Below are 26,261 nucleotides of genomic sequence, written 5' to 3'. Positions count from 1 at the left end.
CCCCAGACTGGAACTAGGGATTTTTGTGCCAGGTGAGGAAGGGTCTGGTAAAGGCATCCCAGGGGGAGCCTCAGGGGCAGAGGCTAAGGGCACACAGGACAAAACAGGTTGCTGAGATTGGCTGGATTGGATGGCCCTTGATGGGGGCTGGGGGGAGAGAGAGGGCGAGAGGGATGGGCAGGGGGCTAAGGGCCCAGCCCTGAGTACTGCCATGTAATGTGAGGAACTCGTGGAAAAGAAGAGCCCTTCTTAGACAGGGCTTGGGGCTGACTCTTTAGGGGGAGGGGCTAGACTCCTAGTGACTGTCTTTCTCTTCTGGCCAGTGCGTGACCGTGTTCGGACCAAGATGGAGAGAGACATCCTAGCTGATGTAAACCACCCGTTTGTGGTGAAGCTCCACTATGGTGAGACCGCAGTCCACTTGAGTTCGCAGCCTACTTGAGTTCGCACCCTGCCTGCCAGCCTTTGCCTTTGCCTGTGGGCCACTGCCTTCCCCGTATGTTGCCCCCACCCCCAGCAGGCCAAGGGAGCTTAGAGTAAAGGGGCAGGGCCCAAGACCCAGCTGGCTCCACCATCGCCTTTTCCCCTCTCCCCAGCCTTCCAGACTGAGGGAAAGCTCTATCTTATTCTGGACTTCCTGCGAGGCGGGGACCTCTTCACACGGCTCTCTAAAGAGGTGAGCTAACACCCCACTGCCCCGGGGCCCCGAGATGGAGCTGGAGGGACAATGAGGCATCCCATCCCAGAGCCCTGTGAACAACCTGTCTGGTGTGGCTTGGACCTGGGACCACCCAGGCCTGCCTAGCAGTCCCTGGCCCAGGAACTGATACCCAGTGTCACGCTGGGACAAAGTGTACAGCTTGGCAAAGCCTTCGTTCCTCCCAAGATGGGTGAGGAGGATCAGGCCCTGGGTCTCCTTGATTCCTAGGAGCTAAGGGATCTTTCGTCTCTCTGCCTCCATTCTTCTAAGGCTGCCCTGGGCAGGGCTGTGAAGATGGGCAGAAGCTTAAATCCACCCAGAAAGCTAAATATTTTAACATTATGTCCCATGTGTTAATCAAAAGGATTTTAACTGACATAAAAGAATTCGAGCCAGATATAAAAATGGGACCATTAATACAAGTCAAACTTCAGAAGAGAAACAAACTTTAAAAGAAAAAAATTTTTAAAAATTTTTTTTAATGTTTATTTATTTTTGGGAGAGAGAGACAGAGTGCAAGCGGGAAGGGACAGAGAGAGATGGAGACACAGACTCTGAAGCAGGCTCCAGGCTCTGAGCTGTCAGCACAGAGAGCCTGACGTGGGGCTCGCACTCACAAACTGTGAGATCATGACCTGAGCCAAAGTCAGACGCTCAACCCACTGAGCAACCCAGGCACCCCTAAAAATTTTTTAAATGTTATTTTAATGTTTGAATAGGCAATACACTCACATGATTGAAAAGAAAAATGTCGGGGCGCCTGGGTGGCTCAGTCGGTTGAGCGTCCGGCTTCGGCTCAGGTCATGATCTCGAGGTCTGTGAGTTCGAGCCCCACGTCGGGCTCTGTGCTGACAGCTCAGAGCCTGGAGCCTGTTTCGGATTCTATGTCTCCCTCTTTCTCTGACCCTCCTCTGTTCATGCTCTCTCTCTCTCTGTCTCAAAAATAAATAAAATGTTAAAAAAAAAAGAAAAGAAAAATGTCATTGAGAAATCTTCCTCCCACCCCAGTCCCTCTACCCGCCATAGGTAAACACTTTTACTGATTTCTTGTTTAAGCGCCCCATGTTTCTTTGGTAATACAACCCATTCTGATACATGTTCTGAATTCCAACCCCCATTTCCTTACATAAAAAGTACTAATCTATGTATCTGTTCTATATCTTGCCTTATTCAAGATAGCAGATCATGGAGATGGATCCATATCAGAACATGGAAGTTTCCTTGTTCTAGTTTATGGCTGCATAGCACTCCATTACACATGGGAGAGATGGTTTATCCCAGTCTTCTGCCCAACCCTTTTGCTATTTCCAAACAACGCCACAATGAGTGACTCATATGTTAATCATGTCATACCTCAAACCCCTTTACATATTGTTTTAATTTTTATTTATTTTTTCATTGTTTTAACGTTTATTTTTAAAGAGAGACAGAGTGCGAGTGGGGGAGGGGCAGAGAGAGAGAGGGAGACCCAGAATCTGAAGCAGGCTCCGGGCTCTGAGCTGTCAGCACAGAGCCTGACGCGGGGCTTGAACCCACGAACCGCGAGACCATGACCTGAACTGAAGTCGGGCACTTAACCGACTGAGCCACCCAGGTGCCACTCGTACCCCTTTATACAGAGCATGGTGTATGGCCCTGGGGTGTCTAAGGGTCCTCCCCGAGGTGGGCCGCCGAGACCAGGAAGCTGCTGACTGCAGTACCTGAGCTCCTGAGGAAGAGGCAGTCGCAGCTGGCGTCCCCTCCCGCCTGTCGTAGGTTATGTTCACAGAGGAGGATGTGAAGTTTTACCTGGCTGAGCTAGCTTTGGGCCTCGACCACCTGCACAGCCTGGGCATCATTTACAGAGACCTCAAACCTGAAAAGTGAGTGAAGCCCCAGCTCTCCCTAGCCAGGGCAGAGGTAGGCCTTGGGGTCTCTCCTGACAGGGGTGGGTGTAACTCTCCCCAACAAAGTCTCCCTGTGTGTGGCTGCCCCGTGGATAGGTGGGTGGGACGGGTGGTGGTGGCAGCAGGGCCCTCTTAGGGGTCTGCCTAATTACCAGTGTCCGTTAAAAGGGCTGGACACCTCCTTGCAGGTACGTTGCCTACATTTTTTTTTTTTTTTTTTTGCTAATCCAGTGCGATGTCTGAGATGCCACCACTAAAGGTCATTCTTTGTTTGATACGGTCCTCTCTAGAATTTTCCTGAATATCTAAACATCCTCAAATGGTAACTTGACAGCCAGGGGCAGGTGCTGGGCTGAAATGAGATCTGACTTTAGAGTTAGGCAGACCTGAATTCAAATCTTGTCTCCATCACCTTTTAGCTCTGTGACCGTGGGGTGTTGCTTGACTTCCCTGAGCTTTAGTTTCCTCGTTGTTAAAATAGGGCCATAATAGTACCTACCTCATCCAGTTGTTCCGAGGATTAGCAAAGAACACAGGCCACACATCTGCATGGCACCACCACCACCCTGCTCCACCTGCCATTCACCGGATGGATCTGGGTGGATCGCCTTCTCTGGGCTGGGCCCAACCCCCACAGCCCCCTTGGTGTCACCAGAACCCAAGGGGCCACAGCTGAGGGGCCCCAACTCCCATCTCTCCATTACAGCATCCTTCTGGATGAGGAGGGCCACATCAAACTCACCGGTGAGTAGAAGGCACCTGCCCCCTCAATTCCCAGGGGAGGTCAGGATGGGCTCTTGATGGGCCTGGGCTGAGCGCTAGCGGATCCATTCTTCCCGAGAGGCTGTGCCAGGTACTCGGAAGTGGTCAAAACCCCAGACCCTAGACTTGGGATGGCGTGGGTGTGAACCCCAGCCCCATGGGAGTGGTGCCCTCAGGCCTGTGGGCAGGGGGCTTTGGGTGTGCAGGGGTTGGCAGGGAGGAAGGCAAGGGGGGGGGGGGTTCCTAAAGATGTGTCCTCTTGCCCTCCTTGCCACAGACTTTGGCCTGAGCAAGGAGGCCATTGACCATGAGAAGAAAGCCTATTCCTTCTGCGGGACCGTGGAGTACATGGCCCCCGAGGTCGTCAACCGCCAGGGCCACACCCACAGTGCAGACTGGTGGTCCTATGGGGTGTTGATGGTGAGTGGCCAGACAGGGGAAAAGCATTCAGCCCATGCCTCAGGCCTCAGTTTTCTCATCTGAACAGTGAGGGGGTTGATAGTCTCTAAGACTTCCTCCTGTCTTCTCCCAGCCAAGCTGCCTCAACGTCCACCCAGCTGCAGTTTCCTTCCTTAGGAAGATTCCAGGCTTGGCCCCACCTGGGCTGCCCCCGCCCCAGGACTGGGCCTCTCCTCAGCCTTGGGCCCCTAGTGCTGCTTTCGGTGTTCTGATTGACAAAGGAACCAGAGACAGTCACAATTCTCGATCCAGGTGGTCCTGCCACAGGCCAGCAGGAATCCTGGGAGTGAAGCTGAGTGGTTTGGGTGGGAGGAGGTGGGGGACATGGGAGATGGAGACCAGAGCCTAACAGACCCTTGTCTTGTACAGTTTGAGATGCTGACGGGCTCCCTGCCCTTCCAGGGGAAGGACCGGAAAGAGACCATGACACTGATTCTAAAGTAAGCACTAGCCCTGTCCTGACACCTCAGGGTCTCCCCTGATGTCTGGCCCCAGTTTGGGGGCCAGAATAATATCCTGTACCTGCCTCAGATTTCCCCATCAATGAGACCCTCCTCTGAGCTAAGCATTATGCTTTCTGGGGCCCCCTTTTCATCCATCAGGGCCTGTGGGTGGGGAATCCCTGAAGTCTTTGGGAGGTGAGTTAGTGGATGGTTTGTCTGGATTGAGCTGGAAATTAGACCTGGACAGAGCGGGGAGGGGAGATGGGCCTCTGGGGCGGGCTCAGCCCTGATGAGACCTGGGGGCTGTTTTAGGGCGAAGCTAGGCATGCCCCAGTTTCTGAGCACGGAAGCCCAGAGCCTCCTGCGGGCCCTGTTCAAGCGGAATCCTGCCAACCGTCTCGGTAAGCAGCTCCAGCTTGGGAGGGGAGCGGGGTACAGCTGCAGCCTAGGCCACAGCGTCACATCTGGGGCTGAAAGGGGCCGTTGTCCTTTGTGTGGGCAGACAATGCCGCCGGCCACCCTGCTTTCTGGCTCCATGTGTGGTGTTTGGGGCGGGGGGGTGACCTGTGTATAGGGGGAAGGCAGGAACTGAGTCATCCCTACTCCCCCTGGGGACAAGGACAGAGGCCCCCACACAGGTCCGCCAAGGCTGCTGGCACAAGAGAAGGCATGAGCTCAGGAGTCAGAAGGCTCAGGTCCCAATCCTGTCCCCATGGCAGGTCCTCACCGCCCTGCACACAGTGGTTCCTCCATAAATATTTGTTGAGTGAGTGCCATTTATGAGCTAAGTGACCCAAGGCAGTTGACTTCACCTCCCAGAGCTCTGGGTCCTCGTCTCCACGGGAGATGATGATCCAGATCCCTCTTGACTGAATGAAGTTGCATGAACATGCCTGGCATGTAGTAGCTTTTCAGTATGTCTTGGCCCCTTGGATCCTGGGTTCATCTGGACCATGACTAGCTTTGTAAGGTCCCAGTTCAGGTCCCTGGGGTCGAATGGAGTGAGAGTCTGCCTGGTGGCTGAGAAGGGCAATGGGATGGATAAAAGCAATGGAGATGAGGCCTGGGTTGAGAGGGAGATGGGAGTCCCCTGCAGATGTCAGAATAAGTCTGATTTCTGTTCTCTGTGGCCTTGGACAAGTTGCCTGACCTCTCTGGGCCTTTCTTCTTCCATGAGTACATTTGGAGCTTGATCATAACGGTCTCCAGAAAGTGGAAAACGCTGAGTGGGCAATAGGCCTCTGGGGTGACGGCTGGGTGGCTTTGGGGCGGGGAGAGCCTATCGTCCCTCCCTGCTCCCAGTAGACAGCTGCAGCCGCTGGTCCCAGACCACGGTGAGGTCACTCAGCAGACAGGGTGGGTGTCTGGGAGTTGGACCATCCAGGGGCAGACCCCTCATCTGGGCTCTTTCAGGCTCCGGCCCTGATGGGGCAGAGGAAATCAAGCGGCATATCTTCTACTCTACCATTGACTGGAATGTGAGTGTGTCTGTCCACCCCACAGCCTCAGTCAGGGCTTCACCGGTGGTGGGAGGGGGCTTCCTCCAATGTGGAGCAGAGGGTGACAGCATGGCCTTGGAAGCAAGGGCTGGCCTCCCCCGGGCAAGCAATTATGCCCCCGTCTGTACAGCCTGCATAGGCAGGGCTAGTTACCTTCTCCTGCCTGAGGCTCCTGGTGGGTTGTTGAGGATGGGCCATGGTGACCGGAGTGGCCACCTCACCTTGCAGAAGCTGTACCGTCGCGAGATCAAGCCACCCTTCAAGCCAGCCGTGGCACAACCTGATGACACTTTCTACTTTGACACTGAATTCACGTCCCGCACACCCAAGGGTATGTTGGTTGTCTGGCTTGTCTTGGGCTGGCACAGGAGGGAAGCAGGGAGTCAGGGGCCCCTTGGGATGTAGGGTGGTCAGGGACTCTGGCAGGCCCAGGTGTGTGGGCAGACTGAAGGGTGGGTCTCTGACTCTTTGTCCCCATCTCATTCTGCCTGACTCTCCCACTCCAGGGCTCTATGGGCCTCTTTGTACGTGAGTGAGGGGGTGGGGGGAGTGGGTGGTTAAGGCCACAATAGAAAAGTCAGGCCCCCTGCCCCAGGCATCTTCCAGCCCACTGGGAAGACCAAACACATCGGGCTCACACTCACGTCAGGGCTAAAGAATCTGACCCAGCAAAAACATGAGGTGGAGACAGTCTGTCAGAGCAGAGGTGACAGCGCCCACAGGTCAGGGGCAAGTGTGGGAAACGCCTTTGGCTGCTCTGATCACTGGACCTCAGTGTGTTCATCTAGAACATGGGCTCGGTCACAGACCCACTCGGTCCCTGGGGTTATTGCAAGAAGCCAAGGAGGGGGCTTCTGGGAGGGAGTTTGGTAAATCCCAATATCCTGGTCAGATATCGGGGGTTAGTGTTAGTTCTGGAAGGCTTCCCGGATGGATGGGTTTTAGCAGAGGGGCTGCTCTTCTCACTGCGGGTTGCACAGCTCTGCTGACAGGGAGCTTAGCACTTCGCAAGCAGTTGGTCTCATCTTTATTCGCTTACCGGATCAGTACATACCAGCTTCCTACTGTGTGCCCCTGATCAGCCATGAGGGGATTGCCCCGCCTCCTATGGCCTAGACTGTGGTCGGGGGAGAGGTGTGAAAACTCTACTGGGCGGTGTGGCAAGTGCAGCATCATAGGGGTGAGGAGTTGGAGGAGCAGGCTCAGGCAAGGCTTCTCAGAGGAGGGTGTGCCAGTTGAACTGTGAAGGACAGACAAACAGTAGAGTATCTGGTCAGAGGGAACGGCATGTGCGGTGGCTCAGGGTCTCCTTTAAGGATCTGGGAAGTCTGGCGTGGCTGAGCTGTAGAGTGGGAAGAGAGGAGGCTAAGATCATAAGGACCTCAGTCACCAGGCTGAGAAGTTGGGCTTTTGGGCTTTCTTCTGGGGCAGAGAGGAGCACTTGAAGGGTTCTGGCAGGGGGTAGATTTGCAGCTGGGACCATCCCTCCCGCTGCCTGGGCAGAAGATGGACCTGAAGGGGCAGACCCGAGGCAGTGAAGCAAGGGGGAAGCTTCCAGAAAGGGATGAAGTGTCTTGGCCTGGGCCGAATGCCCATCGTGGGGTGTCTTTTATGTTTCTTGTGTGTCAGGCCTGGGCTGGTCTAAACGCACACGAACAGATGGCCTAATTGAGGTCTGGCACGAGAGGCCTGCCCAAGCCCTCTCCACAGCCCTGGTCTCCCTTTTCTGGGCTGCCTCAGAGTCAAGGGCACCTTCTCAGGGTCACATCCCCCTCCCACCCCTGCAGACTCCCCAGGCATCCCTCCCAGCGCTGGCGCCCATCAGCTGTTCCGTGGCTTCAGCTTCGTGGCCACTGGCCTGATGGAGGATGATGGCAAGCCTCGGCCCACGCAGGCACCCCTGCACTCCGTGGTACAGGTGAGGGGGCAGGAGACTGCTACTCCGTTGTCTTTTCTACCCAGAAGCCACAAAGGCAGAGAACACAGGCTCTAGAGTTCAACCTCTGATTGCCACCGTGTAGCCCATTGGACCTCCAAACCTCCTTGGGCCCCCCTTTTTCCGTTTGTAAAACGGGGATGGCAACATGGATGTAACAGATTTCCTAGCACAGAGCCAGGGACGTTGTGGAGCCTGGATAAATAAATGCAAGGCGGTGCCCAGGGTGGTGGTGCTGTGGGGTGGCTGTCAGATCCCTGACGGGGACGGGTGGCAGAGGGCTCGTGTGTCCTCACACTTGTCCCCCATTAGTACACTTTCCGTGGGAGATTTAGAATTCAGAGGCATGATGGTAGACTCTGGAGCCCATTGTCCAAGGTAAGGGACTTTGGGCGAGACACTTACCTTCCCAGTGCCTCAGTTTCTTCATCTGTAAATGGGGGTGATGATAGAACTTTTCTCCATAGGTTGTTGCATGTGTAAAATTAAGGTGACTGTGTAATTTATTCTACAACTGGGACGTCTTTGTCTGGGACAAATATTAAACCAGACCGGATATAAGGACAACAGGCGTAAACCAGGGCTGTCATATGGCGTGTGGTCACCTGCCGTAAAGTGCTGAGAGCAGTGCCTGCCGCACATAAGCACCACAGAAGCATTTGCTGTTGTTAATGTCTCAGAACTTTAAGACATGTCATGACGTGGGCTGTGACGCCCCAGAAGGGGGAAGGCAACTCGTCTAAGTTCACAGGATGTGGCAGAGCCGGGACCCAGCTCAGGGCTCCCGTGTCTCTCAGGCCTACCCAGCTTTCTCAGAGCCACAGACCCCTCGATGCGTGTGTTGTGTTTCTGTTGACCACAGTGCGGGAGCCAGTGAGTGTGCCCGTATAGAGTAGAAAATTGAGGCCCAGAAGCCAAGGCCTTGGGTACTGGGGGACGAGCCCTGCATTCTAGAGCAGAGGGCCAGCCCCACCTGTTGGTCTTCTGCAGCAACTCCATGGGAAGAACCTGGTTTTTAGCGATGGCTACGTGGTAAAGGAGACGATCGGTGTGGGGTCCTACTCTGTGTGCAAGCGCTGTGTCCATAAGGCCACCAACATGGAGTATGCTGTCAAGGTGGGCCTCTCGACCACGTCTCGGCCTAGGCTGCTGGGCCAGGGGGAGGCCACTGTAGCCTCAGTCCTTCGGTGGGAGTTGGGGGATGGGTTGGTGCCCTAGGCTCTGTGGGTGGGTGGAAGGCATGTGGCTAAGACCCCCAAGCCCTGCAGTGTGGGCTCCGTGGCAGGGAGGGACTCTGGAGGCTGTCCCCCTGATATCTCCCATGTACCCCCTTTCCTCAGGTCATCGACAAGAGCAAGCGGGATCCCTCAGAAGAGATTGAGATTCTTCTGCGGTATGGGCAGCACCCCAACATCATCACTCTGAAAGATGTGAGTGGGGGTCCTTGAGACTGAGATGGGGGCTGGGAACTTGACTCCGGGATCTGTCTCAGGACTGTCATTCCTTTGATTTCTGATTTTCCTCTGCTCCTGGGAGCGAAGGATCTCTGTGCCTCGGGTCTGGCGATGCCCCAAGGCCGTCCACTTCAGACTCAGGCATCCTCTGACAGCTTCCCCTACCCTCGGGGGACCAGTGCCAATCTCCTCCCGTCTAGGGGTGGGACAGAGGCCCAGATAGGTGAAGGCCCCGCCAGGACCACGGAAGCACAGAGCAGAACCCACGTCCAAGGCTCATGTTATTCTTTCCTGGCCCAGTGAACCGGTAACTGAGGGGCCCCGGCCTGGCACGGAGGGGAGGGACCTGACGGTGAGGTCTCTGGCAGGTGTATGATGATGGCAAACATGTGTACCTGGTGACAGAGCTGATGCGGGGCGGGGAGCTTCTGGACAAGATCCTGCGGCAGAAATTCTTCTCAGAGCGGGAGGCCAGCTTTGTCCTACACACCATCAGCAAGACCGTGGAGTACCTGCACTCCCAGGGGGTAAGTCTGGGGTAGGGGGCGCCCGGTGGGGATGGCGGGCCGCCAGGGGTCATACCAGCAGTAGAGTGCACGAACCGTGGGCTGGCCCAGGCAGTAGCGGTCTTCAACCAGCCAGACCATCCCTAGGGAGACTAGGGATGGCGGGTGGGTGAGCAGACGGATACGAGGAAGGGAAACGGCGAGAGATGAGGCCGGATTGTGACACGGAGTGTCTACACCGTGCTTACTGTATGCCCTGCACCGTGCCAACTTGTTTCCTTACGTTACCTCAATTGATTTTCACAACAACCCTACGAGGTAGGTGCTGTTATGGGCCCCCCCCTTTACAGGCAAGAAGACCAAGGCTCAGAGATGTGAGGTCACTTGCCCAAGGTCACACTGAGGGATGTGGTTGGGGAGCTGCAGACAGGGAGTGGGTTTTTGAGCTGGGAAGCAGCAGGGTCAGCAGGGAGGTGAATCTGGTTGTGGGTTCAGCTGCCGGGACAGAGGGAGTGAATGCAGGAGTAAATGTTGCTGAAGACACAGCAGGTGCTACAGAAGAGGTATTTGTCCAAATGAGAGGACGTGGCCTTTATCATTGCCTGGGATGGAGATGGAAAACTTCCTGATGGTGTATAGAAGCTGGAAACAGAGTTAGCATGAGTTTCTCTCTGGACGAGATGATGTTTTGGGGCGCTTCCAGTCAGACGGTTGTGGGGGTTAAGAATCCAGGCTCTGGAATCCGACTGGCTGTGTCCAAGTTCTGTGTATATGGTTGGGAAGGGCTCTCACCTCTGAGCTATTTCCTCGTCTGCACACTCGGGATCGAGGGAGCTGCTACCTCGCAGGGTGGATTGGGTTGAAGCAAGGCGCCGCTCCGGGAGGGCACTGTGGGCCGGGGCAGCCCCGTGGAAAATGGTGCACAAACTTCAAGGGAAATAGGGCCAGATCATTGCTGTGCCTTTTTTTTTTTTTTTTTTAATGTTTATTTATTTTTGAGAGAGAGAGAGAGAGAGAGCATGAGCAGGGGAGGGGCAGAGAGGGAGAGAGAGGGAGACACAGAATCCGAAGCCGGCTCCAGGCTCTGAGCGGTCAGCACAGAGCCCGACGAGGGGTTCGAACCTACGAACTGTGAGATCATGACCTGAGCCAAAGTCGGAAGCTTACCCAACTGAGCCACCCAGGTGCCCCCGGTGTGCCTTTTTTTTTAAATTAACTTTTTATCAAAAATGCTAAACATATGGAAAGCTATGAGAAAAGTATAATGAACCTTCAGACACCCATCTCCCAGATTAAAGAATTGTTGAGATTTTTATCTCCCTTCGTCCTTCTCTTTCTTTCCTTCTCTTTTCCTTTTCTTCCCCCGTTTCCTTCCTTCCTTCTCTCCTTCTTTCTTCTGTCCCCTCTCTCCCTCTCTTTCTTTTTTTTTTTTTTTTTTTGTTGTTGCTGAAGTATCTCTCCCAACTTTTTACTGAGGAAGACATTCAAATCTATAGAAAAGTTAAAAGAATATTACAATGAAAATGATTTCCCCTTCCGAATTCACCAAATCTTAGCAGTTTGCCACATTTGCTTTCTCTCTCTCGGTCTTTGCCTCTATCTCTATACCCTTGTCTACATATAAATATATATTTTTTATGGGTGCAACTGAGAAGCGTTGCAGACATTATGACCCTTGACCCATAAATGCCTCTAATTAAAGGGTTTTATAGAGAGAGGGAAAGAATGAGAGCAAGAATGAGCACGAGCCGGGGAGGGGCCGAGGGAGAGAGAATTCCAGGCAGGCTTCACGTCCCCATCTCACAACCCCTAAAGCATCTTACAGCATATCTCAGACCTCACATAATCTTAGCTGTGTATCTGTAACTCTATAAAAGACATTCTTTTGTAACAACTAACAGAATTAACAATTACTTGTGTTCACATAGTACCCAATCAACAGACACATTTCCCTGTTGTCCTTTCAAAAAATCTTTTTGCCATCAGTGTATTGGAATCCCAGTCTCTGCAGGATTTACTCCTTTCAGTCACTTGTTAAGTCCCTCAAGTCTCTTTTCAAAAACTGAGATAAGGGGCGCCTGGGTGGCTCAGTCAGCTGAGCTTCGAACTCTTGATCTCAGCTCAGATCGTGATCCCAGAGTTGTTGGATCGAGCCCCACATCGGGTCTGCACTGAGCGTGGAACTTGTTAAGATCCTCTCCCCCTCTCAGGGGCATGTGGCTCAGTTGGCTGAGCGTCTAGATGATCTTGATTTGAGCTCAGGTCATGGTCTCATGGTTCGTGAATTCGAGCCCTGTGCCCGGCTCTGCACTAAGAGTGCAGAACTTGCTTGGGAGTCTTTCTCTCTCCCTCTCTCTCTGCCCCTCCCCCACTCATGCTCGCCCTCTCTCTCTCAAAATAAGTAAATAAACTTTAAAAAAAAAGATTCTCACCCTCTCTCTGCCCCCTTTCCTCCAGCTCGCTCGTATGCACACTCTCGCCCTCTCAAAAAAAAAAAAAAAAAATACTGATATAAAATTTGCATACAGTAGATCTTAAGTGTATAGTCTGATGAGTTTTTTTGTTACATGTGTACATCTACATAACCTCCATAGTAAAACCTCCCTTTTCTTTTTTCTTTTTTTGTTCTATTTATGTATTTTGAGAGAGAGAACAGGGAAGGGGCAGAGAGAGAGAGAGGAGAGAGAATCCCAAGCAGGTTCCATGCTGTCAGCATAGAGCCCAATGTGGGATTCGAACTCACAAACAGTGAGATCCTGACCTGAGCCAAAACCAAGAGCAGAACACTTAATCGACTGAGCCACCCAGGCACCCCAGCTTCCCTTTTCTGTGCCACTGGAATGCCCCACATTCGGAATGTGTCTGCTTTCTTGGGGCATCGTTTTAGTTGTTTCTCTGGTGCCTGTATTTCTAAAGTCTTAATTATATTCTGCTTCAACTTATTTTTGGGAGCGGGGAGTTAGAAAAGACTTCATGGGGCGGGGGCACCCGATTCAGTTGGTTAAGCACCTGACTCTTGATTTCGGCTCAGGTCATGATCTCAGGGTTCATGAGATCAAGCCCTGTGGCGGGCTCTGCACTGAGAGCACGGAGCCTGTATGGGGTTCTCTCTCTTCCTCTCAGTCTGCCCCTCCCCAGCCACCCCCCCCCCCCACCGTGCTCAAAATTAAATAGACATTTTTTAAAAACAACAAAAAACCATTTCATGGGAGGTGCAGTGTACTTCATATGACATCACATCCCCAGGCACAGTGTCCCTGTGCCCCCCTTGGTCATTAGTCCTCTCAGGCGGTAAGAGTCTAGGGATGGGTAATGACTTCATCCTTTCAGGATCTTTGCCTGAATCAATCGTTTCATTAGGGTTTGCAAAAATGGCAATGTCTGGTTCTGTCTAATCAGACATTAGGGAGGATTTACTAGGGAGGATTTATTAGGGAGGATTCTTTTGTAAAAAAGAACCAGAGCCTCAATTTGATTACCACATGTACCGTTTTTAATGGTCTGTTTGAAGTGGTTTTGGTTTTTGAAATGGCCAGTGCAAATAGACTAATATTTAAATATGTCAGGCCAGATAGTAAATGTTTCCTTTTCCTGCTTTGTTCTCAAGTGAGTGCTTGTTAAAGTTACCCTCCAAGAAGGTTTAGAAGACAGAGCCAAAGCAATGAGTTTCCAGTGGGTCACCTAAGGCTCAGAGCGAGGAAGGACTTTCTAGAGTAAGAACTGCCCCCTCTACTAGGGACAAAGAAGTTCCAAATACAGACAACCACTTGGTGGTACTGTGATGGGTGAAAGTTGTCTCTTCCCCAAAGCCAGGAGTCCATGGGTCTCTAAAGTTTCTGACCCTTTTAAGGGCGCCTCAGCGCCTCGGTGGCTCAGTTGGTTAAGCATCCGACTTCAGCTCAGGTCTGATCTCACGGTTTGTGGCTTCCAGCCCTGCGTCGGGCCCTGTGCCAACAGCTCAGAGCCTGGGGCCTGCTTTGGATTTTGTGTCTCCCTCTCTCTCTCTGCCCCTCCCCCTCTCACGCTCTGTCTCTCTCCAGCTCTCAAAAATGAATAAATGTTAAAAAAAAAAATTTTTTTTTTTTTTTAAATAAAGTTTCTGACCCTTTCCAAATACCAGGGGAGATGATGAGGAAATGGGAAACTCTCACTGAGGTATTTGGAGGGAGATTGTTTGGGCTAATTACGAATTGCAGTATCTGTGGTCTAGAAGCTGGGAATCTCATAGAGGGATGGGAAGGGGGTGACCAGGAGCAGGGTCCACTGGGACCTCCTGTTTGTTTTAATGTTGCCTTTTTAGTGAAGTATTATATAAACACAAATCATAACGTACAAGTCAGTAAATTTTCAGAAAGTGGATATAGCCAGGTGATCAGCACCCAGACCAAGAATCCCTTCTACTCCCTGCCCCCTCCCAAGCATAACCATTCTAAGCTAACTGCTAATAGCTTAGATTGGTTTTGCCTGTTTTTGAATCGTATATCAACATACTCTGTTATATGTGGCCTCTGCCATGCCACAGGCTCTCCGGGGTTCATCCACGGCGTTGTGTGGCTACAGTTCGTGCATCCTCATCGCTGGGTCATTTCTGCTGTATGAACAGGCAATACTTTAATTGTCTATTCTACTGCTAATGGACGTTTAGGTTGTTACCAGTTTTTGACTCTGACAAATAATGCTGCTGTGACATGTGACCGCGTTTTAACACTGTGTGCAGTGACCCGCCAGGTTGCTCTGGGTGTGTGTGTGTGTGTGTGTGTGTGTGTGTGTGTGTGTTCATCTTTAGCGGGTGATGCCAAACAGTTCTCCAAAGCTGTTCTGCCAGCTTACACCCCTCCAGAGCATGGGCTTTTGTGTCGTTTTAATCTAGCCATTCTGATAGATGTGGCGTTTTTTCTCATAATGGTTTTATTTTTAAAATTTTTTTAATGTTTGTTTATTTTTGAAGGAGAGAGAGACAGAGAGTGGACAGGGAGTGGGAGAGGGAGAGGAAGACACAGAATCCGAAGCAGGCTCCAGGCTCTGAGCTGTCAGCACAGAGCCCGACGTGGGGCTTGAACCCATGAGCCGTGAGATCATGACCTGCGCCGAAGTCGGACGCTTAACCGACTGAGCCACCCAGGCGCCCCACGGTGGTTTTAAATTGCCTTTCCCTGAGGGCCAGCGAAGTGGAGCACCTCTTCGCGTGGTTCTTGCCATTTGGGCAGCTTCTTCCGTGACATGCCTGTTCGAGTCTTATGTTTATTTTTAAAAATCGGGTTGTCTGCCTTTTTCATCTTATTTGGCCAGCGTTCTTTGTTTCACACACGGAGCGCTTTTAAGCCTAGCTTCCCTCGTGTTGTCACCCTGTTTGAGAACTCAGTAGGGAGTCACACTTTGGCTTCTGTGTTTAACCAGATGATTTACACAGAAAAGCTTTTTTTTTTTTTGTGGTTGGTCAGAGGCACCGAAATGCACATCCTCCAGTGATGGTGATGAAAACAAAAGGGGGCTGCTGCTCTGGTAGCCAGCACCACACAGCACTTCCCACAGGCCAGACACGTCCAAGCCCTTTATAGGTCAACTCACTTAGCTGTTCCAACAGTCGGAAGTGGGTATTGTTGCTGTGCCCACTCTGCAAGTGAGGGAACTGAGGCTCGGGAAGTAAGTAAAAGTCTCACAGCTAACCTGGCTTCCCTATCCTGTTATTGACGTCCTCTGATCTGTAAGGGCTTCTTTTTTTTTTAATTTTTAAAAAATGTTTACATATTATTTTTATTTTTTTTTAATTTTTTTTTTAAAGTTTATTTTTGAGACAGAGAGAGACAGAATATGAATGGGGGGAGGGACAGAGAGAGAGGGAGACACAGAATGGGAAGCAGGCTCCAGGCTCCGAGCCATCAGCCCAGAGCCCGACGCGGGGCTCGAACTCACGGACCGCGAGATCATGACCTGAGCTGAAGTCGGACGCTTAACCGACTGAGCCACCCAGGCGCCCCATTTACATATTATTTTTGGGAGTGAGACTGCGAGTGGGGGGAGAGGCAGAGAGAGAAGGAGACACAGAATCCGAAGCAGGCTCCGGGCTCTCAGCTGTCGAAACAGAGCCCAGCGTGGGGCTCGAACCCGCGAACTGGGAGATCGTGACCTGAGCCGAAGTCAGATGCTCGGTCGACTGAGCCACCCAGGCGCCCCTGTAAGTGCTTCTCAACAAGCACTCACTGCATCTTTTTTTTTTTTTTTTTTTTTTTTTTAAGCACTCACTGCATCTTAATGTCCGGCATGCTGGTGGGTTCAGCCCAGCGAGTGCTGGAGTTACTATGACAGCAGCTGTCATCTCCCAGGCCCTGCGCTAAATATCCCTGGTATGTAACTCATGTGCTCCTTCCTGCCTCAGCACTGTCACCAACCCCATTTCTGAACCCCAGGTGAGAAAACCAAAGGCTCGAGAGGTTAAGTGACATGCCCCAAGTCACACAGCTACTGCCGGTAGAGCCAGGATTCACACTCCGGCCCGACTGAAATCACAACTCTGCCACAGGCCACAGCCTGTTACTCGGGGGCTGCATCTGACCTGAATACATGTTCTGTTTGGCCTGCAAGATGTCGGGTGGTTTTTTGTTTGGGGTTTGGTTGAGTTGGGTAGTTTGGCTGCTTTTGAAACCTGGGCCCGGGTTGCTACGTGGGTGACTGTCAGCTGGAGTAAGTAGCAGGTGCCCCTTTAGACGGGTTGGCATGGCTCCGTCTCAGCCTGGCTTCGCTCATTGCTTGCCCAGCCTGTTGTGCTCTTCAGTGCAGAGAGATGCGAGCATCCACTACCCCTTCCGCTGCACAAACGCCTAGGGGACAGGTGTCAGAGTCACCGGTGGGGCTACCTGCCATAGTGAGCCACGGTCACCTGAAGGAGTTTGTTGTTTCTCTGTGTTGTGTTAGAGCGGGATAAAGATTGAAAACTTCCCTATCCCTGTTTCCCGAAAGTGTCATCTGTGTCACACTAAACTGAAAAGGCTGTGGAATGAAGGTCAGAACCGGGCTCAAGTCTCACCTCTGCTTCTTACCTACATGAGCAAGTCAAGTTTCTTCTCATAGCCCCGGTTTCCTTCTCTGTAAAAGAGAAGCCAGCAGTCCCTGCCCTGCCCACTTACGTAGGTGTAACCTACGTAACAGCCCCCGTGAGATCATGGTCAGGAAAGTGCTTTGTGAACCAGGAAGATCACTTGTACAGGATAGTCCGTGTCCTCAGCCAAGCTGAGCCTCCCTGACCTCTGGGAAGCTTGGCTGGGCCCTCCACAGGGAAGAGAGTCTACATCCTTGAGGCCGGGCCCTGTCTTTGGGGTCACAGACTTGTATTAGGAAGGAGAGCCCTAGGAGCTGGTCAGGCACTGCCCAGGAAGGGGCTTCCCATGGGTTTGGATACACTTTGCAGCACGTAGCTGGGACCACCCTACCAGCACAGCGCTCTCCTCCTCATCTAGCGCTGTTCCCTCTGGGGAAATGGACTATCCTGGGCCATGTCTACCCTCCAACCTACCCGCCCCACAGGCACCTGCTGGAGGGCTTGGGACTCAAGTGGGACTATGGAAGCATCGTCTCATAAAGCCAACTAATCCGTGAGAGTCAACTAATGTAACCTGCGAGATCTCTGTGTGTTTCAGAGGTGTGATTTGTTTATTCATTGCACAAAGTTCACTTAACACTCGCTCCGTGCTGGGTGCTGGAGGTGAGCAGACGTTCCATAGATAGATGCAGTTATTTGTGGCTGAAGGATCCTCTGCTGGCCTGAGCTCAGAACACTTGAGGAGATGTCGTGGACGATGAGGCTGAAAGGGATAGCTGAGCCTCCCACACCAGGAAGGGGACTTTGGGCTTTATCTTGCAGGTCGTAGGGAGCCATTGAAGGTTTTTGACAATGCCCTGTTAGCTTATGGGAGGAGGAGCACGAGAGTAAGACCAAGTTTAGTCTGGGATGTGTTGGGTTTGAAGGTCTGTGGAACATTCAGTGGTTTCTATCTGATAAGCAGTTATATGAGCCTGGACTCAGGAAAGTTCTGGGCTAGGGTCAGCGATCTGAGAGAGTGGCTATACGTAGAACCATACCGAGGGAGGGGGGAGGATGAAAAGTGGAGTGTGGTTCAGCCCCCTCAGATTACAGAGGAGCAGGTGGGAGCCGGAGGTCTCATTTGCTTCAGGTCTCAGAAGTAAGTGTCATTCGGGGCGCCTGGGTGGCTCAGTCGGTTGAGCGTCTGACTTCAGCTCAGGTCATGATCTCGTGGTTTGCGGGTTCAAGCCCCATGTCGGGCTCTGTGCTGACAGCTCAGAGCCTGGACCCTGCTTCAGGTTCTGTGTCTCCCTCTCTCTACTCCTCCCCTGCTCATGCTCGCTCTCTCTCTCTCTCTCTCTCTTTCTCTCTCTCTCTCTCAAAAATAAATAAACATTTAAAAAAAAGTAAAAAAAAAAAATGTCATTCATCCACTCAACAGATACTCCTTGAATACCAACTGTGTGCTAGGAACTATTCTCAATGTTGAGATATAGCAGTGAGCAAAAACACTTGTGGAACTTATATTCCAGAGGGTAGATTCAGAAAAACAATTAAATAAATATGTCAAATGGTGGTAAATGCTATGGATAAAAAGAAAGTAGGGTGAGGAGACTAAGGAGTACTGGTTGGTGATTCCTATTTTATATGGAATGGTCCAAGGAAGGCCTCACTGATAAGGTGACATTTGAGCTGAGACCTGAAAGAAACAAGAGAATAAGCGAGACAGATGCCTGAGGAAAGAATGTTCCTAAAAGCTGGAACAGTAAGTGCAAGGGCCCTGAGACAGGAGTGTGCTTGGCATGTTGAAGGATGTGCAAAGAGGCCGGTGTGGCTGAAGCAGATTGAGCAAGGAGGAGGGTGCTTAGAGGACAACAGAGTGCAAGAGACGTGGGTGAGGGGCACGGGAGATCAGGTGGGGCCACTTAGGCCATTGTAAGGACTTTGCCTCTTAAGACGATAAACCTTGGAGGGGTTGCAGCCAGAATGACGTGATATGACTTATATTCAACAGGCTCACTGTGGCTGCTGTATTTAGAACAGACTGTAGGAGGCAGGACAGAAGCAGGGAGACCAGTGAGGAGGTGTTTGCTATCATACAAGGGAGGGACGATAGGGTCCCTGGTTGGGATCACTGCTGCCAGTAGAGGGGTTGAGAAGTGGTTCAGCTCTGGATACATTTTAATGGTAGAGACAGCAGAATTTGCTGATGCCTTGATTGAGGAATATAAGAAAAAAAAGAGGAATTGGGAATGACTCTTAGGATTTCGACCCAAGCAATGGGAAGTTTCAATGGAACTGTCTTTAGGATAAACTGTGATGAGCGGATCTGAAGGGAGAAATAAGGAGAGTTCGGGGGTGGACAGGTGAAACGAGGGCTGCCTCGCGGACACTGACATGAAATTCAAGTCAGCAGTACCAGCAGCACTAAGGGCCCCATTCCAGCCCCTTCCTTCCAAATTCTGGGTCCTTCTATCCCTTTCTGGGCCCGTCTTCGTAACTCTCAACTCTCTCACCTCTGGCAGTTGACCTGGGCCCCTGGCAGCCTGCCCACATGGAGAACTGACCGGACCCTCTGCCCCTAGGTTGTTCATAGGGACCTCAAGCCCAGCAACATCCTGTACGTGGACGAGTCTGGGAACCCTGAGTGCCTGCGCATCTGTGACTTTGGCTTTGCCAAGCAGCTGCGGGCTGAGAACGGACTCCTCATGACACCTTGCTACACTGCCAACTTTGTGGCACCCGAGGTGAGCGCTCCAGCCTCCTCACCTGCGAGAGTGAGGCGCCCTGGCACAGGAAGCCTCGTGCCCTTTACAGAGGCCCCACGCTATCCACGATTCTAGTCTGTATGGTCTTGGCCTAGGTACCAAGAGAGGATCCAGCCTTGGGGCGCCTGGGTGGCTTAGTTGGTTAAGAGTCCGACTCTTGGTTTCGGCTCAGGTCACGATATCGCGGCGTGTGAGTTCGAGCCCCGCATCGGGCTCCGTGCTGACAGCGCAGAGCCTGCTAGGGATTCCCTCTCTCTCCCTCTCTCTCTGCCCCTCCCCCATTCACTCTCTCTGTCTGTCTCTCAAAAATAAATAAACAAAACTTTAAAAAAAAAAGAGGGAGAGAGAGAGAGAGAGGATCCAGCCCATGGTTGGGATCCTTGTCTTACCCTCTGTGGGGACCACGCAAGTGTTCGGGGCCACTTGGTGCTGCACGTCTGACTAACCACCCTCCCCTACCTTCCTGCCAGGTGCTGAAACGCCAGGGCTACGATGAAGGCTGTGACATCTGGAGCCTGGGCGTTCTGCTGTACACCATGCTGGCGGGGTGAGTGTCCCCTTCCCCCCAGCCCATTCCTCCAGCCCTAGTGCACGGGCTGGGGTGGTCTGATGGGAGAGACTCAGCTCTGCTCAGGAAGGTCTGAAGATTCAGATGTAGCCCTGCCTTCGGGAGCCTCACCGGGACGGGGAAGATACCGCCCTGGGGAATACTCAGCCTGGGGGGGAGACACAGCCCCCCCATCCCACCCTTAGCCCCAGGATGGGGGCCAGAGGCTAGACCCAAACTGGGTGGACCTTCCTCCAGATACACTCCATTTGCCAATGGACCCAGTGACACACCAGAGGAAATCCTGTCCCGGATCGGCAGTGGGAGGTTCACGCTGAGTGGCGGAAACTGGAACACAGTTTCAGAGACAGCCAAGGTAAGTCTGTGAGGCCCAGCTCATCTGGGATGGGGAGGCAGGGTCCCATCCTAGGGTGTTTTAGCAGTTCATGAACAGATGGCCTGCAACCTGGTTTCTCCAAGTGGAATGTTCCATAAATCCCTGTTGCCGTATTTCTCCAAGTGGAAGACTCCCAGAAGGACTGCCCTCCTGCCTTGTTTGGACACCTTGGTGATCATCAGTGGCCCTTCCCATGTTCTGAGCCCTGTGGGGGACAGAAGGCTGCATAATCGCAGCCCCTGCCTTGTGGGAACCTGGTGTGCGGAGAGATACGGGCTTGCACACAAGGAGCGGAGATGTCTGGCAGCAGAGAAAGGCAGGCCCTCCTCCAGGGGTGCAGGCATTAAAGGCATGGAGCAGAGTTACTGACCATGCGAAGCACAGAGGCCTTCTCAGAGGAGGGAACATTTGAGCTCTCCGTATTAGCAAGTTTCCAGTTAAGGGAGCCTCTGTGCCAGGCAATGGGTTAAGGCCTTACTCAATAGTACCTCACATCAAACTTATGAGGCAGATATTTGTTATCCCTCTTTCTCAGAGGGGAAACTGAGGCTCGGAGGGTTGAAGTAATTTGCCCAGGATACTCAGTTGATCAGCAGAAGAATCAAGTTTTGAACCTGAGCCTACCTGATCCCAGTCTTAGGTTCTCCCCACCTTCCTGCGTGGCTTCTAGAAGGTGAAAGAGAAAGGAAAGGATGTTCCAGGAAGTCCCAAAGAAGGGCATGTGCTTGGGGAGGCCTTGGAATGATCTGGAACATGGATCGCAGGGGCTCCTGCAAGGGTTCAGGCAGGAGATGGTGGGAGATGGCCGCCTTGTCCATTTCTCACCAGTGGGACACAGCCTGGGCTCCCCTGCCAGCTCCTCCCACCAGCCCTCTTGTTTGCTGTGCCCCCCAGGACCTGGTGTCCAAGATGCTGCATGTGGACCCCCACCAGCGCCTCACAGCTAAGCAGGTGCTGCAGCACCCATGGATCACCCAGAAAGACAAGCTCCCGCAGAGCCAGCTGTCCCACCAAGACCTGCAGCTCGTGAAGGTATGGCCACTCCGGGCTGCTGGGCATCTGGTGGTCCAGGCCAGGGTTCCATGGGTAAGAACTTGGGTGGCAGAGCCAGGAGGTGTCATATCTGTCTGTCCTCAGGGAGCCCCAGTCTAACATGCAAGAGTGTCAACTGTCCTCTGGGGGACATAGGCTCCGACTCTGAAGCCTCCAGTGTGGTGGAGGAGGCAGGACTAATGACCACGAAGGAACGCCAAGGCTGAATTAAGAGATGGCTGGGCGGGTGTGGAACACAGAGAGGCTGGGGAGCACGCGTCCCCCCTCCCGCCTATACCTCCCACCGTTGTGATCTGACCTCCCACCCTCTCTCCCAGGGAGCCATGGCAGCTACGTACTCTGCTCTCAACAGCAACAAGCCCACCCCCCAGCTGAAGCCCATCGAGTCCTCTATTCTGGCCCAGCGGCGGGTGAGGAAGCTTCCGTCCACCACCCTGTGAGAGGCCAGGGCGTCCAGGCCGCAGGGCGGTGCTAGCTCGATGGAGGCAGCATACTTCCCAGAGGGAGCAGGCCTGAGTCACGGGGCCAGAGGAAGCGGAGCCCCCGAGGGACCCAGGAAGCAGCCAGCCCGGATCACCCCCAATGAGGGTGTGAGAAGTGCCTTCTCCTTCCCCGGGATGGACTCTTCTCGGCTCATGCTCTGCCGGTTGAAATCAATTCACTGTACAGACTCTTACCTTTTTTTTAAGGGAAAAATGGCATCAAACTGCCATGGATTTTTACAAGATCCATTTGCCTTTCTGGGAGCAGAAATAGCCAGTGAGGCCCCAGGAGGGGCACTGAGTCATACTAGGGCTCTCTGTGGCTGAGACTCCTTAGAGCTTTGGCATCCTCCCCCGGGGAACCCCACGATTGGCCATCTGTAGCCATCTGCACATACCTCCAAGGCAGTCCAGCACCACCTTCCAAAGCCCTTGGCTGTTTAGCAGAATTTGCTCTATCCGCAGTCAGCTCCTTTTCCGTTCTGTTCTGCTGGGGCAGGGGAAGGGTCTAAACCTCTTCCTGCTAGAAGAGAGGACCGAGACTCCGTGGCTCCCAGCTCCAGGCACCAGCATCCACACCGGCCCTGCCAGTGGGTTCCCTGCAGTGAGATTGGGCAGCCCCAGGAGGAGGATCGAGAAAGCACTTTTTGGCCGACTTGTGTTGGAGTCTGCTACAGGACAGAGTTCGCAGGAGGCCTGTGGGGCTGGCCAAGAGAGGCAGGGGCTCTTTTTCATTTCTTCCTCAGCTGGTATCTCAGGGTTCACCTGTCCATGGCCTTCCTAATAAACTTTCAGTTGAGTTGAAGCACACTTGCCTCTCTTCTCATCCCTGAATTTGCCCTCTCTGCTGTTGGGTGTTGAGGACTTTGCAGCCACAATGGGCCAGGGCCAGCGAGCCCAGCTGCTTAGAGCTCAGGTCACTTGGGGAGCAGGTGGGACTCCCACTGGGGGTTCCCGTTATGGTATTGGTGATAGTGACGGTGTTATTAGCCACCAGTGACCAAGTGTCAGGCACTGGGCCTGGGTCTCACATGTATATTTCATTTGATCTTAATGTTGTGAGGTCAATGCTCTTCTTTTATTATCTCCATTTATAGATGGGGAAACGGGCCGAGAGAGGAGAATGACATTTTCTCCACAATAAGTATTTTCTGAGCACCTGCCCTGGCCCTGCTCCAGACACTGGCGAACCAGGTAGAAAATAAGGTCATTCGTTGCTTTCATGGGTCTTCTCTCCTAACAGGGGAAATGGGCAAACTGAGGTCAGCTATGAATAAGACGTATGCAGAATTAAATTGAGATGCGAGATGGCATGATCAGGAAGACCTCCCTGGGGTCTTCTGAGGTGACCCAGAAGCTGAGATCGAATGATAAGGGGCTGTCCAAGACCGGGAGACAGGGTAGTGTCGGGACAAACGCCCCAAGGGGGAAACAGCCCGAGCATGTTCAGGGAAGGACCAAAGAAAAGGCGATATGGCTGTGCTATCAGGGCCGGAGGTTTGCATGAGATGAGGCTGGAAAGGAAGGTGGGGCCGGTCATGCTGGGCTTTGTGGCCCAGGGTAAGGAGTCAGGGTTTAGTTCCAAGAGGAAGCAGGTCAGTGGCCACTACAGTGGCTCCGATAAGAGATGAGGTGGCCTGGACTAGGACGGTGAGAGCGGCGATGGGGAGGAGGTGGGCAGGTAGGATATGCTTTGTAGGGAAAGTAGACAGCATTTGCTGGCGGTTTGGGTAGAGAGGCTAAGAGAAAACGGAGATTCGTGAGATCTTCCAGATTTCTGACTGGAGCAGTTGAATACTGAGGGGAAAGTTGTGGAGGCAGAGGCTTGAGACGCCTGTGGGAGATATCTTTTAAATCTCCAAATAGAAATGTCAACTAAGAGTCGTAACCAGAAGTCGGAGTTCTGGAGAGAGGTCTGGATTGGAATTATAAATCTGGGAGTCATTAGCTTGGAAGAAACTTGTAGAGCCAAGAGGCCGGGCTTTTCCAAGAGTGGCTCACGGACCAGCAGCGGCGGCGTCTGGGAACTTGTTAGAAAGGCAGGATCCCAGGCCCATCCCCAGACCTACTGAGTCAGATTCTACATTTTAACGAGATCCGCATATGGTTTGTGTGCACAGCGAAGTTTGAGAAGTGCTGTTCTGGGGACTGAGAGCAGAGAAGAAAAGGGACCGCCACTGAGCCCTGGAGCATGCTAGCACTTCGGGGCGGCACAGAGAAGGGAGAGCCAGCAGAGGAGACAGCCAGCGAGCGAGACCTGCCAGTCTGGCAAGATTCGAAGCCTTACGAACCAGGGCTTTTGCTCCTGTTATGTCTCAGCCTTCCCACTCTGCAGGTTAGAAAACCAGGGCCATGAAGTGAATCAATCCTGTTAGGATAGAAGGAGTTTCTGACCCTAGCAGCCCAGCTTCAGAATTGGCCTAAGCATGCGGATTCTGAGCTAGCCACCTCCCCATAGGAGCAGGGAAGGCAGTAGTGGAGTCCCAGGGGCTGAGGAACCCTCCTGAGCACCCACTGACGCACACAGTGCTGAGCCCCTGACCTGGGTATGTTCCACTCCCCTAAGACTCAGTTTCCCCCAACTGTGCAGTGAAACCAACATTCCCTGTCCTGCCCACCACCCGGGGTTGTTCACCCTGGACCCCCTCGCCCCACCTGGAATCCTGGGCATCATCCCTGACTCCTTCCCCCACTTCCCATCCAATCTGCATCCTCACCCCATCAATTCTCTCTCCTAAATATTGGGGGGGATTTATCTCCCCGTCTCCATCCTCCCCGTCCTCATATTTTTGTTCTTTGCCACAACCTACTAATTCCCTCCAGTCTTTTGTGTCCCCAACACCCTCCATTCAGAATTACAAATCTGGGGGCACCTGGGTGGCTCAGTCGGTTAACCATCCAACTTCGGCTCAAGTCGCGATCTCCTGGTTTTTGGGTCTGAGCACCGCAGCACAGAGCCTGCTTCAGATCCTCTGTCTCCCTCTCTGCCCCTCCCTTGCTTATTCTCTCTCTCTCTCTCTCTCTCTCTCAAGAATAAACAAACATTTAAAAAATAACAATTAGAATGACAAATCTGACCCAGCAACTGCCTGGATTGGCTCCTCATCGTCCACAAGATGGAGATCAGGCTGACAGTGTCCTGTGGGATCTGGCCCCTGCTGAGCATCAGCTCTCAGAACCTGCCCTTCGGCTGCTCACAGAACCTGAACTTGCCATGCTCCTGCCTCCCCTGGATTCCGCTGTGACATGTTCTGGTTGACTCATACTCATTCTTTAGGAAAATTTGAATGACACTTCCAAGAACCCCACAGACTCCGGTAATCCTCCTTTGGGATCCCCAGACACGCTCATGCTCCATTTCTTTGTACATCACACTGTTTGGAAAAAGCTGATGATGTCTTCCCCCCACCAGACACACACATCAGACTGTGAACTTGAGGATGTGGACGTGTTTTGTTCATTTCTGTACCCCAAGCACCAAGCATCAGGGCTGGCCCACAATATTTTGGTCCTTAGCTAGCATTTGTTGAATGGGTGAGCACAAGAGAAAACAGGAATAGGGACTTGATGGTGGGACTGGGGGAAGCATAGAACCTATGTCCTTGGGGCGCCTGAGTGGCGCGGCCGGTCGGTTAAATGCCTGACTCTTGGTTTCAGCTCAGGTCATGATCTCACACTTCATGGGTTAGAGCCCCACGTCGGGCTCCGTGCTGTTGGTGCAGAGCCTGCTTGGGATTTTCTCTCTCTCTCTCTCTCTCTCCCTCTTTGCCCCTCCCCTGCTCGCTCTCTCTCTCCAAATAAATAAATAAACTTAAAAAAAGAAAGAAAGAAAGAAAGAAACTATACCCTCAGAGTTGCAGGAGACTGGAACTGCATCTGGGGAGGAGGAAGAGAAGCTGGTGCTCTGAGGCCCAAAACAGTCCGTATTGGCCCCAGGCACCAAAGGGAAGAATCAAGAACCAGGAATCGGTGATGGGTGGGATGGGAGCCCATAGGTGTTTACTTAGCAGCTAAACTCTAAAGCACAAAATAACTCGCCTCTCTGAGCCTCAGTTTCCCCACTTGCTAAATGGGACATAATTCATGTCCATCTCACCATGTCACCTGAAGATCAATGAGCAAATGAATATGCATACGTTTAGGAAATTGAAAGTGCAGCTTGTACCATTAAGCTTGTTCTAATGTTCACAAAGTCAAGACAGCTCCCCAGGACCTCTGGATTCCAGAAACACAGTTCGCCACCAGCAGCATCTCAGCCAGGAATTTGCTTCTCTGAGGTGCTGACTCCCTGGGCAAAGCCCACTGATAGAAATAACCTGGCTTGGGGGGAACAAACTGTGAATCCATACGT

The 26,261-nt window shown here is 52.5% G+C and overlaps 1 protein-coding gene across 7 annotated transcripts in view; it reads left to right on the top strand.

Annotated features, from left to right (window-relative positions):
- Positions 1 to 24,933, top strand: part of RPS6KA1 (ribosomal protein S6 kinase A1) — a 56,267-nt gene extending 31,334 nt beyond the window's left edge. For all 7 annotated transcript variants that reach the window (XM_060622618.3, XM_060622617.3, XM_060622620.3 and 4 more), the window contains 18 exons: positions 324 to 404; positions 597 to 676; positions 2,456 to 2,562; positions 3,293 to 3,330; positions 3,626 to 3,768; positions 4,177 to 4,247; positions 4,563 to 4,651; positions 5,664 to 5,728; positions 5,978 to 6,080; positions 7,537 to 7,667; positions 8,676 to 8,801; positions 9,026 to 9,115; positions 9,508 to 9,666; positions 19,249 to 19,410; positions 19,902 to 19,978; positions 20,237 to 20,354; positions 21,270 to 21,407; positions 21,746 to 24,933. In XM_060622618.3, coding sequence (XP_060478601.3) covers positions 324 to 404; positions 597 to 676; positions 2,456 to 2,562; positions 3,293 to 3,330; positions 3,626 to 3,768; positions 4,177 to 4,247; positions 4,563 to 4,651; positions 5,664 to 5,728; positions 5,978 to 6,080; positions 7,537 to 7,667; positions 8,676 to 8,801; positions 9,026 to 9,115; positions 9,508 to 9,666; positions 19,249 to 19,410; positions 19,902 to 19,978; positions 20,237 to 20,354; positions 21,270 to 21,407; positions 21,746 to 21,868 — 1,901 coding nt within the window. In that variant the 3' untranslated portion in view covers positions 21,869 to 24,933. The remainder of the gene's footprint in view (positions 1 to 323; positions 405 to 596; positions 677 to 2,455; positions 2,563 to 3,292; positions 3,331 to 3,625; positions 3,769 to 4,176; positions 4,248 to 4,562; positions 4,652 to 5,663; positions 5,729 to 5,977; positions 6,081 to 7,536; positions 7,668 to 8,675; positions 8,802 to 9,025; positions 9,116 to 9,507; positions 9,667 to 19,248; positions 19,411 to 19,901; positions 19,979 to 20,236; positions 20,355 to 21,269; positions 21,408 to 21,745) is intronic.
- Positions 24,934 to 26,261: the final 1,328 nt, after the last annotated feature.

The sequence above is a fragment of the Panthera onca genome, chromosome C1, assembly GCF_046562875.1.
Source record: "Panthera onca isolate mPanOnc1 chromosome C1, mPanOnc1 haplotype 2, whole genome shotgun sequence".
NCBI classification, from domain to species: Eukaryota; Metazoa; Chordata; class Mammalia; order Carnivora; family Felidae; genus Panthera; species Panthera onca.
This window is presented reverse-complemented; position numbering and strand designations above follow the sequence as displayed.